Here is a 19,706-nt window from a genome sequence, read left to right as displayed (position 1 = left end):
GAAGTGTCTGCTAGTGATCGACAATGAACAACTTCACCAAAAGAGTAGAAACAGGAGCGGAGTGGGGTGGGGTCAGCAAACAGGAATCTTGAAAATTCCTGTTCGCTGCAGGAATTGAACATACACCTACATGTAAAATACAATGGTATCTGGGTCAACTATGTACAATTTAGACACTAGCACAGGAAAGTAGTGTCATAGTTCCTGGGTTGTTAGAGCAGGGGAGATAACTACGCACCAGGTACTCGTCTAAGTATGTGATCCATACCAGTAGTTACCTCCCCTGATTAAGCACACAAAATAAGTCACACGAATGATTGGCTCAGAGTTAACTCTTTTCAAGCCTTCAAATGAATGCCTAAAAGCCTAAATTTAACTGGTTGGATCTGAATGGCGATGGGATATCAATCCAGTAACCACAAGGGCTAATGTATCACTGACAATGTAATATTGGCCAGCAAGAATTCATAAACAGAACTCATCTGTAGGAGACAAACGAGTGCAAAACTTCAGCTCAATACACAAAGCACTGAAGTAGTGAATTTGATAATTTACAGTACTTAATATTCATAAAGAGCATCAATGACGCGCATCACTGTTTACTTATTTAGCTGATTGGTCTTTAACGCCGTAATGAAGAATATTTTACTTATACAACAGCCGCCTTCAATATGGTGGGATAAAACTCAGCAGAGCCTGGGGGAAGCCAGCTTTTTATGGAATTTTTTTTTTATCGTTTATGTCTCGATGTTAATTTCTTTAAAATCCCTATCTTGTTCAATGCCAGAATAAAAAGAAAAATCAAAATTCCCTACCATCCAACCCTATTTTTTATTGATATTGTTGGGTAGCTTCCAACAGAGAATTTTTTAGCGATGACCCAATGTATACCTGTCCAAAATACATCTGCCAGGGAGTCACTCTTCTCCTGTCCCGCCAAGGTTAGTACAGTTACTTGGTATGTCTTTCCCGATGTCAGCCCATCAAACACAGCATTAAAATCAGTCTTATTCCTGAAAAACAAGACCACATTTAGTGCATCTAACCAAACAACTTCTTCACATAAATGCAGATCTGTTTAACGAAGCAAATATAAGAAATAGTTACTAAAATTAATTTTATAAAAGTGGTAAATAAGAAATCTGTTAATTAGGACGTACTGACCCGCTTGGACTAGTTACACTGCATCTAAGGTGCTGTTCTAAGTATATAGAGGACAGGCACCTAACCAGTTAAGTTACATGTTCAAATCCATATGGTTCAAACACTGTCTGTGGTAAAGTTTCTGTGTTGTTTCAGAGCCTTCATACGAGCAAATCTGTGAAGCGAAAGCCAAAACTTACACGTCTTGTGCAAAAGTCAGGTAAATTGCATTCCCCAACAGATCTGCAGTCTTGTGGACAATGGCATATACAAGGGGCAATTCCATGACATCTCTCTTTGATATTTACACATGGAGTGATTGTTTTCGCATGCTATGCATGCACACCTTTCACTGACCTTTCTGAACTCTCAAGGTATATCGTCTCATACTTAAAATGTTGATTTCTTGTCATTTTTAAAAGCACTTTCCCAAAATTATTGGTGTACAAGGTCAATCACATACACAATCCTTAGACCGAATTTTCAAGCAACTATAGGCCTATGTATTCTAGCTGTTATGCTGGAGCATGTTGGGCCATTAGTGCTACATGCACTATCCCCGAGAGCATTAGGTCATCAGTCTCGGACCCATAGATACTAAAAATAGAAATTAGGATGAAATGCTTGGACGAGTCTGCAGATTGGTTTGTCTGGTGCTTCAACTATTGATACCGTCAATATATCTGTAAAAGGATTCAAATATTCCACTGGCGATTGAAAAAGGTTTACTTTATTTCACGTTTTTGTACGTCTGGGGGAATTTTCTTCAGCTTTTCCAGAGGAATGGGTCCATTTGCCAGATGCAAAACAGACCAAGCGAAAACCCTAACCCTCAAGAATTCTTAATGGTGAAACCTTGAAGAATTCAATTTTGCACAAATTGAATGGTTTGTTTTTTGGCCAAATATAAGCTACAAAATAACAGACAAATGACACAATGATCACCATGTATTTATTGTGATTTCTTTCAGCTTCAAAGTGAAAAGGGGTCTCTGTGGCTCAGTTGGTTAGCGCGCTAGCGCAGCGTAATTGGTGAGTCTCTCACCAATGCGGTTGATGTGAGTTCAAGTCCAGCTCATGCTGGCTTCCTCTCCGGCCGTATGCGGGAAGGTCTGTCAGCAACTTGTGGATGGTCGTGGGTTTCCCCCGGGCTTTACCCGGTTTCCTCCCACCATAATGCTGGCCGTCATTGTATAAGTGAAATATTCTTGAGTACTGCGTAAAACACCAATCAAAAAAAAAAAAAAAAAAAAAAAAAAAAATATATCAAAGTGACAACCTTTGCAGCTCAGCTTGAGCAGGGCACAAATGCTGACCAAATCAAAAATTTCTGGTGACTTACTGTGAACTCTGACTTGAATCAGCAGGGTCAAGGGTCACCAGGAAGCCAGTGTGTTTGCTACCAGGATTCGCCACCCATAACACTTCAATAGACTGGGTTGTTATGTTCACAGGCTTCAAATCCTCAGCTGCCAATGGCTCTGTTCAACACAACAGGTTAGGGTATACATCTAATGGTGGAATTGGATACAACCTTTTTTGTCATCTATAGATGTACAAGTATGTTTTCTCTCCTTCAAAACTTCCTTCCGACTGGCCCGGATAGCACAGTTGGTAGAGCGTCCGCTTCGGGACTGGTAGATCCAGGATCAATCCTTGACTGAGTCACACCTAAGACTTTAAAAGAGGAAGTTGTAACTTCCTCGCTTGGCATTCAGCATGAAGGGGATAGTGCAACGACTGGTTGACCCGTATCAGTATAATGGCTCGGGAAAGGCAGCTTACTTGCCTTCGGTAAGTCGTCTCAGTGAAGCAGCACTAAATAAAAGAGCGGTGGAAATCCGTCCTGCAACAAGGAGGCACATTACACGTACATGCACCCTAAGGATTCCTTCGTCGTCATATGACTGAAAAATTGTTAAGTACGACGTTAAACCCCAAGCACTCAAAACTTCCTATCGCCTTGATAGCACTTGAAGGAATGAATAGATCAAGCAGTAAGGTATATCTTTGACACTTTGAGGAGCATTCAACTTATCAGTATTAAATATTGGAAAAAAAACAATGACATCAACATATGATATCTAAAACACAACTCTATGCTTCGCAGAATGTTTACCTCTAGAAAAAACGAATGGGAAAAAATGTAAGTGACTTTCATAAACATGCATAGGAAGAAGCTGTTATAACAGAACACATACATGACTCACCTAGGACGTATGGGCATTCAAAAAGTAAGTAAAGTCCACTCACTAGTATTTGCAAACACTGATTTTGCAGAACTGGTTCGTTGACCTTGAACAGCTTTGACTGTTATGTTGTAGAGTTGGCCTGGGGGTTCATTAGCAGTCAGAAGGGTACACTCTGTGGGGGGGTCATTCACACATGTAAATGGAGTCTCCACACCCCCATCTGCCTGGTAGCTCACAACAAAAGTTTCCTGTACAAAAAGTAAATATGTTCATGTAAATCTAATTCCCCAAATTTTTTCCTATGCTAATTCCGGAAAGTTTTCCTCAAATTGGTTTCGCCTATAAATGAATACATCAACAATACTACAGCAATCTTGAGGTCAAACTAAACACAATAAAATGGTTGTGAAGACAAAGTTTTCCACACACACACAAAATATATATATATATATATATATATATACTTAAGCGCAGATTAGGCTGCTTTTCAAACAGGAAAAAAAATTCTAAAAATTAAACTGCACACAAAAACTTTCCAAAATGAGAAAATATTTGGAGTTATTGAAAAGACACAGAAATCTGACAGACCGAGGGACTCATTTTTTTTTTTGGGGGGGGGGGGTGAAAAGAAAGGGATCAAAAAATCTGAGCAGAGATGTGGGATTTAAGCTGCATATTTTTTTTTTATTTAGCAAACACGAAAAAAAACCGACAGTGTGGAGGGAAAAAATCAGACGGTCGTTTCTGAAAACAATTTAATTTTTACTCTCGGCCTTTTTGGGCCAAATAGGTAAATGTCTCCTTACAATACATGATAAGACAAAGCCTTCTGCTTCCAGATGTACAGAATACTGTAGCTATGTGCACAAATGCATGTAGCTAAATTTTACCACCACTTTAGTACATTCACAAAAATCAAAAGAATAACATAAAGGCTATTTTAGACAGATCTGTCACATAATGTTATCCCTCCAATAAAATCAAAGATGCACCATGAAAAAGATTTACATGTATGTTTTTGCACACACAGATAGTTTATTTGATATTCAAGATTATTTCACACTTCTGTCAGAGAGTTCATGTCAACCAAATTGTTCAAAAAATTGTAGAACTCCCCATAATACTCACTGAAACAGACACTTTATACAAACTAGCACGTTCTTATTAGCCTGTCACTGACCTGTGTGCTAGACGAGTCTGGGTACCACATAACATACAGGGCACTCTCATTGAGGGCCCGTACAGTTACCTTCACTGGGGGGAGGGGAACTGAAACATAAGGTACATGTACATGTATTTGTTGGTTAAAGATTACAAATGTCATACAGGGTCATGCTGGTCTTACTGTACACTGACATAATGCTGGCCACTATGGTATATGTGAAATATTCTTGAGTACGGCGTAAAAGACAAATAAAAAAAAAATAAATAAATGTGAACAGACACACTCATCAATACAAACCTGGGCTCATATTTATCAAACAACTTAAGTCATAAATTCCAAGTGTTTACAAACCCTATCCCAGAACAGCAAACAACTCAAACTTTGGTTGGTTCATGGTCTGTTTCATAAGTGTTTAAAAAATTACAGGCAACAAATGTCAAAATAAATTATCTCCCTTTAGAGACTAATAACAGATTGGATTGAAATCTAATCTTGAAGGAGTTATTAATTGTAAGATTATTTGTACTCTATATTAAGTTTGCGGAATGTTCTACTATGTATGGTTGCGAAGCATTGCAGTTTTCATCATAGCAGGTAAACGCAAATTAGGTAGCAAGGGTACTAAAGAGTTTATGCATAGGCCCTATCTCTGAGATTAAGACTGGGCCTGTCTACCCTGACAACATAAACAGTGTAAAGCATTGCCACTCAAATGATTTATTTATTTATTTCATGGATATTTTATGCCGCACTCAGTAAAATTTCACTTATACAACAATGGCCTGCATTACCGTGGGAGTTTCTGGGGTGAAACCTGCAGCCACCCCAACAAGTAGCCGCCTTTTTCACCACGTTCAACCGCACAGGAAACTACAAACTTGATCTGTAACATCGGTGCAGCCATGTACTAAGATTCAATCAATACAATAAACCATTTTGAAACAAAGTCTGGGAAATTGTTGTGATGGACTGGGCGACTAACAGATGGCAACAAATAGTATACAGTCCCTCTTAACCTCCGGAACAGCTAGGGGACTAAAAATCACCACTATTCCTAGGGCTCTTTTGTAATAGATGAATTTGATCAGGGAATGAAGAGATATGTTCCTAATCTGGCATGTGATAATGATAACAAGAATCTATTGAAGGCTTCAGTACCCACCTGTATTGTTAGTTATAGGCATGGTCTGGTTACTCTCTACACCATAATACACCGCTGCAATACTTATGGAGTAGGTGTGACCTGGCTGTAGCTGCGTCAAATTCAAGCTAGTGTCATTGACACTGCGCTCCAACATCAAGGCAGAGTCATTGGTCAGATCTTTATAGCGTACTACATAAGATGACACGGCGTCGTTTTCTTCTAACCACACAACTTTTAAGGAGTGTGTCTCTGCAGATGTCACAGTCACATAGGTTGGAGGGTTCGGTTCTGTCAAACAGAAAATATATCACTAATAAAAACCTGAAAACTATCAAATAGGTAAACTTATTAAACGAAGCCTTTCTAGTCTCATTTTTACATATACAGAATTTATGCATGTGTTTAGTCTGCTGTGGCTGAAGTCCCCAACCTCATTACAATGCTAGGGGATAAAAATAATTAAACTTTACAAATTATAACAACATGCATATGCACTGTTACAGATAATTTTTTTCTTTCAGAGGGAGTACAGTACTCCCTACTGTCCAAGAGAAGAAGTACTGGGTACTGCAGAACACAGTTTTTCAAATACATGTACACAACACCGTACTAATTTGGGTCCCCGGCAACAGCCTTGCAAAGCGTGAAGTTGACTGAGTGAAAGGGGGCAAAGAAAATCAAAAGACATACACGTACACGTGCATAGGCCGACATGTATAAATAGGTACACATGTAGGCCTACAGATTCTTTCCTTTGTAGTTATGTACACATAGGATTCTTTCCTTTGTAGTTATGTACACATAGGATTCTTTCCTTTGTAGTTATGTACACATAGGATTCTTTCCTATGTAGTTATGTACACATAGGATTCTTTCCTTTGTAGTTATGTACACATAGGATTCTTTCCTTTGTAGTTATGTACACATAGGATTCTTTCCTTTGTAGTTACGTACACATAGGATTCTTTCCTATGTAGTTATGTACACACAGGATTCTGTCCTTTGCAGTTATGTACACATAGGATTATAAGTAGACATACATGTACCCTGCCCATACTTGTTACACTGAACATTCCAGAATAAAATAGCTATTTTGTCTCTCCCTCAAGAGGCAAGAATTTAAATGACGCTAATACAATCATTTATCTCCCATCAACCTGTGTTTCAACAACTCACCAACAATTTTACCGTTTCATTTGTTGTGTTTGGATACAATATAGCAGGGGTTGCAGTATTATTCTTTCGACAGTAACCTGGCCCAATATGACAGATAAAATTTGTCTTCCGCATTTCTGTCTTTTTAAGACACACTTGTTAACAACTGCTGTCTTGGGGTCAAAACATGATAAAACGGTTGTTGATAAAGGCCTGAATGTAAGTAATGATTATTTTGCACTTTAATTATTGACAGTATGCAGTGTTTATAGTCTAAGTCTAAGTGTGCTTATGTTGCTAGCTGTTTTCATATTGAATCTCACTGCATTCTCCACGACTGCAGAGATATACTTTTGATTTTGACAGAACTGTCTGCTTTAAATCTTGCATGTACTCTAGCTTTCAGGAACTTAGGCGTACACACAAATCTTTGAGCACATACAGTATGCTCTGTATTAATTTTAGAACCGTATCTACACTTTACGCCCCTTATATACAACACATTCTGCACATGAATTATTAATAGTTATATTTTAATCTGACAAAAGATGTGAATTTAGAGGGCAGTTTTGTTTGCTAAAGAATTATTTTGGCTTCAGCTTTCAAATCCTTTTCATAAGGTTTTGGATGCATTGTGCATAAAGCAAAAACACAATGGTGAGGTATTTAGCTCAAAATATCCTGTTTTCTATAAAGCCTGTGGCTGGAGACTTCACTGCAATGGGCCATTTCTCTTCATGTAACAATGCTTACTCGTGGCCTGTGAGAAGACTGGGACGACACTACTGGTATCACCAGATGAGGTGTGTCCACGGATGTCAATTGTGTACAACTGCCCCGCCTCCAGGTTGTCATCAATTGTGGCTGTGACGTTATCCCCTGACACTGGCACCACTGTGGTGTAGTTAAGGCCATCCTCTCCGCTGTAGTTGATGGTGAAGTTCACATAGTTCCCAGCAGACCAAGCGAGGGTAATGGTCGTCTCTGTTACTGAGGTCACAGGTAACCCGCCACAGCAGGAAACTACAAACAGCAACTGAAAAAAAAAAAAAAAAAATTACATGATGGTGTTTAAAAATATAGTGATGCATAAATTCATACATATATATGGAATTATAAGACCACGTTCATGTAACCATCCAATGACTTAGGATTTTTTGTAAAACAGCTACAATACAGGACAACGGCAAGAGAAATAGATTTATCCTGTATTTATTGTAGAAAGAAGTTTGCCATGTTGCTATGACATTCATTTGTTTGTTTTTTTTTTATTCTTTTCATTTACCCCAGTACTCAAGGATTTTTACTTCCCTAAATACAAAGGTAGGGAGCTTTATGAGTGGATAAAATTACAGTAATGACGTACATGGCACAGAGATTTTCACCCACACAAATTCTTAATTTATATATATATACCAAATATCTCCTGTCCTCGGAAGAGTGCAATGTGTATGTAACAACCCAGATTGAGACACACACGTAAACATGTACATACAGAAGCAGAGAGGGATAAAGCTGTAGTAATAATGGATAGGAGTTAGGATAAAGATCAAATTCCGGAAATAGCTAAAAAGGATCATACACTATACAAACAAATTTCAAGTGCAAGTAATCGTGATAATTACATTTAAACATTTTCCTAAGTCTTGTTGTAAACATGAACCTCTCAAAAATGTGAACATCTCAAAACAAAGCGATTATTTATTTATTTTTTTTTTTACTTGATTGATGTATTATGCCATACTCAAGAATAATTCATTTATACAACAGCGACCAGCACTACAGTGCAACACAGCACTATGTATGTATATATATATATATATATATATATATATATTTGAAGAAATAGAGAAAGATCCCCTGGTGAGGAGAATTTACAAAGGAAAAAAAAATAATAAAACACCTTAACATTCTACATTCTGTTATATTCCAACTGCAGTTTCAAACTTCATGTTATTCTCAAGGAATATGTATATTTCAAGGAATATTCCTTGAAAATAACATGAAGTTTGAAACTGCAGTTGGAATATAACAGAATGTAAAATGTTAAGAAGGCGTTTTATTATTATTTTTTTCCTATATATATACATACACTATTATATAACAGGAAGATATATAAATGTACCTGTACAAGTCAACAAGGCACATTTAGCAGCATGTGATACAAGGTAAGCTGAGATTTGTATTCGAGGTATTAGTGCAAGGTTCATGCTATCCAGTTCAATGTTCACAGTTAGTTCATGATAAAAAGGTCAGCCCACACTTCCTGGTTTGTTTATCAGAGAAAGTATGGAAATGGGCTGTACCCTGACTGCCCAGGACTGCCTAGGCATTTCTACATACAGAACTGATAACTATAACACAACAGTCAATGTAACTCTATGCTTATATAGTCACATGGATAATTACAGCTTGAACACTGGGACAGATTTAGGGGGCAGGGTTTGCTGGCTACAACTCTGCAAACAGGGCTGTATTGACAACTCAGCATGGCCACAAGGTTGGCCAGGTTTGAGAGCTTACAGCAAGTTCAAGGCACAAAGGCGGCCTTATTTGACCAAGCAAATGTTAGGGTGTAGAAGGGATACAGTGGCATTGTGAGACCCTGTACATGCCCTAGCTCTGGCACAGGCCCTTGTTGACATGGTCAGTCCTGTCTGACAGACTGCAATAGCCTCGCCCAACACACCCGTACACTATTGCTATAACAGTGCAACCTGCTCTGTTCAATAGAGGAATGTACATGGACCTACATGCCTTCATAATAGCACACCAAATTTTCGTACATGCAGTTGTATGCCTTCATCATAACACACCAAACTCGTGTTCATGTTGTTTGCCTTCATCAGGACACCATCAAACATACCTAGCTGTAGGTCTTCATCAGGACACCACTACACATACATAGCTGTATGTCTGCATCAAAACACCACTAAACATACCTAGCTGTATAACTTCATCAGGATACCACTACACATACCTAGCTGTGTGTCTTCATCACGACACCACTTAACATAAATAGCTGTATGTTTTCATGAGGACACCACTACACATACCTAGCTGTATGACTTCATCAGGACACCACTAAACATACCTAGCTGTATGTCTTCATCAAGACACCACTAAATATATGTCTTCATCAAGACACCATCAAACATACCTAGCTGTAGGTCTTCATCAGGACACCACTACACATACATAGCTGTATGTCTGCATCAAAACACCACTAAACATACCTAGCTGTATGACTTCATCAAGATACCACTACACATACCTAGCTGTGTGTCTTCATCATGACACCACTTAACATAAATAGCTGTATGTTTTCATGAGGACACCACTAAACATACCTAGCTGTATGACTTCATCAGGACACCACTAAACATACCTAGCTGTATGTCTTCATCAAGACACCACTAAATATATGTCTTCATCAAGACACCACTAAACATACCTAGCTGTATGTCTTCATCAGGACACCACTACACATACATAGCTGTATGTCTGCATCAAAACACCACTAAACATACCTAGCTGTATGACTTCATCAAGATACCACTACACATACCTAGCTGTGTGTCTTCATCACAACACCACTTAACATAAATAGCTGTATGTCTTCATCAGGACACCACTAAACATTACCTAGCTGTATGACTTCATCAGGACACCACTACACATACCTAGCTGTATGTCTTCATCAAGACACCACTAAATATATGTCTTCATCAAGACACCACTAAACATATGTCTTCATCAAGACACCACTAAATATACCTAGCTGTATGTCTTCATCAGGACACCACTAAACATACCTAGCTGTATGTCTGCATCAAAACACCACTAAACATACCTAGCTGTATGTCTTCATCAGGATACTGCTAAACATACCTAGCTGTATGTCTTCATCAGGACACCACTAAACATACACTGTAGCTTTAGGTGTCAACTGGATGTCCTACACATTGGTTAAATTTGTTTTATCTTTCACTCAGATGGTAAAATAAGTGAGCGTCTATTCTTTCGCTCAGATGGTAAAATAAGTGAGCGTCTATTTTGCAAGAACATTTGCTAAACTATGTCCATATATACCAATATTCACTTAGTTTCATGTAAACATAACCTTTTATAATTCTGGTAAAAATGGAACTAACAAAAACATAAATTATTGTCTAAAACGATCAGAGCAAATACATGGAGCTAACTTTGGGAGGTATTTTCTAATACTGCTTAAGTCGGCTATTAGAGGACAAATACAGAAAATTCAGAGTCTTAAAAAACTGAATGTCTTAAACTGAAAATTTCTCTGATTATACATTCTCTGGTATAATCACTTTAACAGCGTTTTGACCCAAGCTTGTGCTCAGATATATTTGGCATTGAGTAAACCTGCACCAATTTTACCTTATGGCAATCATTGACTGACAATTTATAAGTTGCTTGAGAAAGCACAGCAGGCTTCATTGTATTTCCAAACGCATTTTCTCTTTTTTCTCAGAGCCTATTACTGGTACTATATGTATATTTATAAGTCCTACACATCATCAGTACATTTGCATACATGTACAATATCCGGATGAACAAAGCTCTTCTAATCTGCTTCTTTTGGGCAGGTGAATAATGAATACTGGTTATACTATACTGTGCCGACACGCACACAGACCTTCCAGTCACTACACCTTAAATCTACATACTGTATGTGCAGGAATACAGATGATTTCTCATTAACTTTGCTCGTTTTTTTTTTCACAATTCTTCCAACTGTTGAATTCATTCACCTTGTTTGTTACTTACAGACACATGCACTCATAAATGCACCTCAAATGTGTCAAGCTACAATTATATCATTATTCATGGGTCATCAAATGCAACTGCTATATGAAGTCCCTATGCAACTTTGAACGTATTTACGAGAGACTTTTGCAGATCATATTACATGAACAATTATCACTTTATTAAGGGTTTACTTCTCTTATAAATAAAGTTATTTGAATATATCTGATTTCATACACTATTATGATCTAGAAAATAGCTCACTGCACAATAAACATGTAATTTTACTTTCATGGGTGAATTACACGGCATCGCCCAATGTAAACCTCCAGCTAACTTCCCCAATGCACATGTGATGCGCAGATAAGCACACTATACTGGTGGAAGAAATGTTCTCTTCAAAAAAGGATTGGTCGTGGGTTTTCCCTCGGGCTCAGCCTGGTTTCCACCCACTATAATCCTGGCCGCCGTGGTATAAGTGAAATACTCTTGAGTAGGGCGTAAAACACCAATCAAATAAACAAATAAATAAATCCAAAAAGGATAGACTGCGTAAGTAGTCACACATGAGCATTCTCTACAGCCGATTGTCACCACAAGCCCACAATTGGCGAGAGTGGAGAATGTACAAAATTCCTTGTCCTTGTCAGTTTTGAACCTACATCTCATGTATCCTTGCCATTTAAAGGCAATCAGCTTAACCGCTACATGATGACCTGCCATGTCTTTAAATATTCAGAATGGTACATGTACATAGTGCAAGGGCAGTTCTAAAGAGCTATACAGTGTATGTGCGTGCTAGTATACAAGGCGGTCTCATAACCCAAAGACGGTGACTATACACATATAGAAAACGTGATACAAAAATAATCCCAACTAACATGCATGTTTGAGCATTCAAACCATCTACGAGACACGAAAATAGCTGTAAAAAACATGAATTGTGCATATTCGGGCTCATTAAATATATCAGAAACTCTGTACTAAGAGGCAATTACAATGTCATCTCTGGTCAAGGTCAGAGGTTAGGGCCTAGTGACTGATTAACATTAATACAATGTTGGATGCACATATGTGAATGACGAATTGCGTAGGATTCTTGGTATTACTTGGTATTTTACACATGAAACAGTATCATGGAAACTGCGCAGACTTCCTTTTTACAAAAAAAAAGAGCAAAAACAGACTAAGTAGCTAAGTAATCTTTGCGATCACTTTGCGATCGCTTAGTGATCACACTCTTGATACACCTCTCTGTAGAACTAATTAACCTGAAGACAAATCCAACCTTATGGAATAGACTATCAACTGCTGAACAATTGCAACAAATACACTAAAATCTTGTAAGAACATTGTCAGTAAGTATTATGATGTAAATGTATATGGCCAGTTCAAATATATGGCACTGAATATTTGTTTCATTTTCATCCATGTATGGTCATACCTCCAGATGACTTCAGCATTCATATTTATTTATTTATTTCTTTGACTGGTGTTTTACGCCGTACTCAAGAATATTTCACTTATATGACGGCGGCCAGCATTATGGTGGGTGGAAACCGGGCTCACCCCGAGGGAAACCCACGACCATCCGCAGGTTGCTGGCAGACCTTCCCACTTATGGCCAAAGAGGAAGCCAACATGAGCTGGACTTGAACTCACAGCGACCGCATTGGTGAGAGACTCCTGTGTCATTACACTGCGCTAACGCACTAACCTACAGAACCAAGAAGGCCCCCATTCATACTTACAGTCAGGACAGTTACTGACTCTTACTGTTTTTTCTACTGTTTCTACAAATGTACATCTCTCTTTTGTAAATACGGCTGGTTTTCATATTCTTTCTGATACATGTGAACTCACATGACCTTTAGCCTACAATGCTGACAACACATGCAACCAGTATTGTCGCAGTTTGCCTAAGGAAGCTAAGTGACACATTCATTATGGAACATCTTCCATGCAAGTCATTCATTAACTGAACATATTGATACATATCCAGCAATAACAGTTAGATTGTAATATGTTCAGAAGCTCACTAATCCGTCCAGGCTTTTTTAAGACCACACTTAACTTGTACAAAAATGCCTGGAATGTCCAAAGCTTAGTACGATCCAGAGCCATCTTGCTCTCTCCACATTAAAATATCCCCTGATCAGGAGAAGTACATGAATGTAGTTTGTCTTCCTAAAGTAAACACAGAAATGTGATCCTAGCTAATGTTTGAACAGACCACTGATCCACACTTCCTTTATCCTATCCCAGGCCTGTAGGCTCCTACAGAGAACAGAGTCAAACCTGCAGACGGCCTTAGACTGAACTTTGTATGATACAGTCCTGTACTTTCATCCTTGCCTCTGATATTACAATTCCCCATCCTTTTTGCTTTACAGACAGAACCTCAGAGTTTCAAATGTGGTTGGTCTTCCAAATTATTAACTAAAACCGATAAGTTTTTTTGGGTGTTAGGATATTAATTGGAAATTGGATACTAGACTGCCTCACATGAAATTCGGCCATTTTTTATTTTTTTATATCACATTTTAATTCTCCTTTTTCTTATCTACCAGCTCACTTAAGGATGTATATATTTAAATTCAAATCATAAATATATTAAATCTGACAAATGTATAATGTTGTAAACCATGGCAGTCTTATTTATTTTAGTTCCCAATGATTAGCGGGATCAACACACTGAGGGGATTACCTGCTGTGAAGAGATAGGCCTCTGTTAAATGTTTATTGTCTCCTGTTAACACTGATTGTACATGTGTTCCTAAGCTCACACAGGCATTATGGTCCTTAAATATATGTTAAAACAAAAATAGCCATAATCACCAATCTGACTAACAGTTTTTTAGTTTGAATAGCAAAGTATGAACCTGGATCATGAGAGTTTGAAAATGTGGAACATGAGCCGCAAAAAAAAAAAAAAAAAGTCAAAAATAAAAATTAACAGCTCTGATTTTTTTTTTTACAATTTACTTTTAACTGTCACAAACAGACAAGTTGGATAAATTATGAAAGCATTCCGAAATCATTTTGGTCTATACATTTGATATACCTAAAGACATGCTACAGCCAAAAGTGTGGTAAGTGTATCATATACTCTGTCAGCTTCAGGATTCTGTAAAGTGTGAATTACAGAAAACCTGACAAATGGAAAAATAATCAGCCACAGATGGATAGAAATCAATCTGACAGAACAAAAAATGTGAACACAACCTAAAATATCTTGCACTGTACTGACCAAGCTCATCTTCAAACTGATCTGAGGCACCACAAAATGAGTCATCACACAAAATTTTATTAAAATCAGACAACATTACTAATGGCTCACAGCCTACATAGGGTACATGTATGTGAGATGCAGGTGCTTGGTGCTGTTTTGATCAAATAGATCGAGTTTTATCCATCAGGTTGCCTAAAATTTGCTCATACATGTACATATATTTTGAAAGCTTATCACAAGGAAGTCCTGAAGCTGACAGCTTAAGTGTAGATTGAGTCTTTAAGTAACTTGTAGTGGGTGCATCAAACAAGTCAGACATACAAAATCAGACATGCCAACATTCAATGATCAACATTCAAATCCTAATGATTTATGTGAATGGTGTAGGTGGTCACCCCAAATGTCGTAGGCATTTGGAGGGAGGTGACAACTTTTTTTGACCTCTAAATTTTTTTTTTTTGACCTGGGGAAAAAAACCAACAATTATTTATCAAAATGAGACAAAATTTTATCACCAGTAATAAAGGCAGGTTACATGCACTTAGTTAGTCAACAAATTCTAGCACCTCTTAAGGAGTTTTGAAGACCTTTCAAAACAATTTCAAGGAGTTCAACTTTATAAATTAAACATGTCACATATGCCTCGTATCAGTTTAATTTAATTTTCCAGGACATTCAAGGACTTTCCAGGTTGGTAAACCAAGTCCAGGAGTTTTCAGGGCTGTCCAGCAGGCGTATGAACCCAGCATAGGGTACCTTATTTATCTCAGATTCTCAGCATATTTTGGATTATTTTATACCAATAATAATTATCTAATGACAAAAAATTATTTCATGTGTAATAAGTATAAAGCCAAATTGCTCAAATTTCAAAAACTGACCCAAGAGTGACGACTAAACTGACTATTATAAATACAACTAAACTGCACAGTAACAGGATGCTCCCAGTGGTATTCCTTCTTGTACGTCTGATCAACAGTGTTTGTATTTTCACTCCCGGTGGTATTCCTACTTGTATGTTTGATCAACAGTTTTTGTATTTTCACTCCCGGTGGTATTCCTACTTGTACGTTTGATCAACAGTTTTTGTATTTTCAGTCCCAGTGGTATTCCTACTTGTACGTTTGATCAACAGTTTTTGTATTTTCACTGGATTTGTGGTGCTTTTTCACCATGTTCAGATTCTGCCGTGTTTTAATGTAGATGATAAAACCAAGAATGTCTGAAGAGATCTCATTGGTCAGTTTACATCTACTGGCCAATCACAAACTACATCTCTGAACACTTACGGAAACTCCGTTGCCCCTGACAATCTCTAATCCAAGGCATTTGCTGGCAAGGAACAACAACTCGTGAAGAGATTGCCACGAGTCCAAGAGCTGACAACACTGGACAGAGATTGTTTCCACTGATTGACGGAAATTTTGAAATTTGCTAGAAATTGTAATAATTTATGACTTGGGCATAATGGCGTAATTAACACAGTAAAATCGTAATCATTATGCCCAAATCGTAATGCTTGGCATGTCTGCAAAATTATCCTCTCAGTATAAAACATACTTGTGTACACATTATCATGAACTGTCCGATGATTAAAAGTAGACTTGGGGAGCACTGATGGTCACAATCTTTGGTTACTTTATTTTACCCCTTGTGTCTCTTATCCATCAAACTAACAATGCTAGTGACACTGTATGTGAACGGACTGTGCATCAAAAGTTTCACAAGCCATATGGCCATGAAAATCCACTGAGATCGGCAATAAAATAAGTACTGTCCCATGTTAAAGTAAAAGAAAGCTAAAGTATGAAGTAAGGTTCATAATTCAAACATTTGAATACTATGGTGGGCTTTATGAGCCATACCGACGGTCACATCGCCTTTTTTCCTGATGTTCACCTGAAGGAAGGAATTATTGGGGAACGTTATTTCAATATTCTTTTACTCACAGGTAAAAAAAGAGTTATTCCAACATGCATTGTCGTGATTAGAAATGGATAAACTTCCTGTGACAAACCTTCTCATCTCTGATAGTATGGTCCATAAAGCTACCTTAGAATTCAAATGCTTGAGCACCTTTAACTCTTTTCACAAAAACAGCACCTTTAACCCTTTTTCACAAAAAATCTAAAAAAACAATAAATGACAGTATATCTATGCACAGTTTTAAGTGCTCTACTTAGTGATGCCTGCTTTGAATCTGAGAGGTTTTTCCTCTAAGTGACAAAAACAAACTTACACAATATTGCAGTCAACTACATGGACACATAAATGATTGCATTAGCCTGTTTATATGTACTGCATGGTTTATAGTGCTGATCAAAGGCAGGCTCAAGTGAGGATTTACTAATGTCACTCGTCATATCCTTACGTCACTCTCATTTCACATAGGCAAGGCGTACACACACCAGTTTGCCAACATTTTCTGACGAAAAACAGTTAGCCGATAAAACTCGGCCTGTGTGTGCTGAAATAATCCGCAGATTTTAGTTCAGCAATCTAGTCCGCTAAGATCAAGACTGTTTTCACATTCCCCACTTAAATTTGCTTCAAAATAAATTCAGCTGGGATAGTTTGGCAGACTGGTGTGTGTGCACTTATCTTAAAAGGTTTCAATTTATCAACAAAACTGAAAACAAAAAAACATCATTCGCTTCAAGCCACAAACCATGTATCAGAATTATGCAGGCAGTGTTTACTTTGCCAAGCATTCCCACTGTTGTCAGGGGAAATACTATATATTCTGAAACAGATAAACATGTGCGAATAGTAACTGGAATACCAGTATTTATACAGCCTGCATGCATGTTGCAATATAATATATCTTTTAAGTAAGTACTAATAATACCATACATCAGCAAATTTCAAAGTTAGTGATATAGGCCAATTGAACAAGGAATAAATATCTGTGAATGCTTTTTCTCGGATTTAAAGGTCTATATGGGAGGGCCAATAATGAATGACTAGGGGCCTACAAGTATAAGCAAGAAGACTACATGTATGCGTACCCACCTGTAGCTGTAGGATCCGAATTATTCCATTCATTCTTTCCACTATAAAGCATACTATTCCAGAAAAGTAACTGTCACCTTACTAGGCCACAGAATTAGCCTGTGTTAAATGTGGGTGGCAGCCTGGAGGGAGGTTTAGTACTTGTCCCCAGTCATCCTGGGGCGGGGTTCGCAGTCACACCCTCTGTTGTCAGGATTCCATGTCTCACAGAACTCACACGATGGAAAATCTGTAACTGTCGTCAAGCTAGGCTATATCGCCATATCTGGGATATACAGTATACTGGCTTATATATCGCTGAGCCGCAGTTCTGTTTAGTTTTGTCACCGTCTGATGGCCATGACTGGAAGAATTCCGCCTTAAGTTGTCACTATCTTCGTTCCGATCTCCTTGTCGCCTTTGCGGTGTCCTTTCCTCCCGCGACTCTGACCTCTTAGAGTGACCTCTCAACTTTCCACCATAGCCAATGACAATCCACCCAGCGGCACGGCCTATAAGTCGGTCTGTGAGATTTTGTGATGGCCTGAGATGTTATCAATCGCAAGTGATTGTCTCAAAACCACTAAAGATCGACTGGTAGTTGTTTTTCTATTCATCAGTGAATAATACGAGAAAGTTGAAGCAGAATTTACCGAGTTATCATATATCGCGGCACACACCGGTCGACTCCGATCGAGAACTATATCTCCACAAGATGAGTGTAAATTTTTCTTCAGGTGAAAAGAACCCTGGCAAGAATGTTGACGTCATACGAATGGTGGTCCTCAACTTGTTTTATGATGTCATAGATAGGTTAACTTGCGTGCATTGAAACTGTAAACGACTTGCGTCCACTGAAGCTGTACGCAAGTTATCATGCATGTACGTATACGAATATATGGGTGAAAAAAAAGGTTAGCTACCTTTTCAAAACTTCCGCTCTTTTATAACGAATCCTTTATTTATTACAACATATACAACATAATGCTCAAGTAGTCCAGATTTTTTTTTTTGCACATAGGAAATTCTTTTTTCACACACAGTAAATTATTCTTTCATAGAAAAATATTTCCTAGCATTGGAAATCATATTTTCGACCATGGTGAACAACATTTTAACATTGGTGAAAAATATATTATTTCTACTGCTGTGGAAATATTTCTTTCGCAAATGGAAATATTTTTACCATGAAAAAAATAGCGTCCTTTGTAAAAATGAAATGACGGCAGTTCTTTCTCAGAATGCGATCGTGCAAGAGCATCTGGTAGTGTGTGAGAAGATCCAGTCTGTTTGCACGTAGGTCGAATAGGCCTACGGCTGGCGGCATTTCCTCCCCCCCCCCCCCCCCCCCCCGTCGAAGTAATGCTGCAGAATGTAATTGCCCGCGTTATAAGACGAAGTCTTAGTCGATACAGAGAGTTACATTCAGCAAACTATAACAATGTGTGTCACCTAGCTGTTGCTTGCGATGATTACAGTGACCAACTGTGTTCAAATTGTGTGCAACACTATGGCGTAAAAACAGGTTGAGCGACTGATCTTGACGCACTTGATGCTAACTATATTTGATTCACCGAAAATATACAATATATGCGCAATCCCATACAGCAACATGCAACAGAAAGCCGGACTATTTTTCGATCACACTTTAATGCAACTATTTACGGGAGAATGGCAGCAAATTTTTGGCTAAAGCAATTCAAACAGAACTTTCTGTATTTTCCCGACTTGTGCACTTTCAGAAAATGTTTATTTCAGTAGATTAAATCTTGCGATTTTCTGTTTTCACACATTACTGACTGTTTTTTTTAGTAGTTTCATGGCCGAACTGTAAAATTAATGCATGTACGAAAATTAATGAACATCGATGTAGAAAGCCGCTTGGCAAAATTCGTGCCAAGCAGGCTCTTA

The 19,706-nt window shown here is 38.0% G+C and overlaps 1 protein-coding gene across 1 annotated transcript; it reads right to left on the bottom strand.

The window, feature by feature from the left end:
- Positions 1–4,485: 4,485 nt before the first annotated feature.
- Positions 4,486–18,224, bottom strand: LOC135461934 (tenascin-X-like). The gene is made up of 4 exons (XM_064739224.1): positions 17,817–18,224; positions 7,553–7,835; positions 5,663–5,932; positions 4,486–4,604 (listed from the first exon to the last, which is right to left on the bottom strand). Exons 1-4 carry the CDS (start codon positions 17,847–17,849, stop codon positions 4,486–4,488), a joined length of 705 nt encoding a protein of 234 aa, XP_064595294.1. The 5' UTR covers positions 17,850–18,224.
- Between the last annotated feature and the right edge of the window lie 1,482 nt (positions 18,225–19,706).

Source organism: Liolophura sinensis, chromosome 1, assembly GCF_032854445.1.
Source record: "Liolophura sinensis isolate JHLJ2023 chromosome 1, CUHK_Ljap_v2, whole genome shotgun sequence".
NCBI classification, from domain to species: Eukaryota; Metazoa; Mollusca; class Polyplacophora; order Chitonida; family Chitonidae; genus Liolophura; species Liolophura sinensis.
This window is presented reverse-complemented; position numbering and strand designations above follow the sequence as displayed.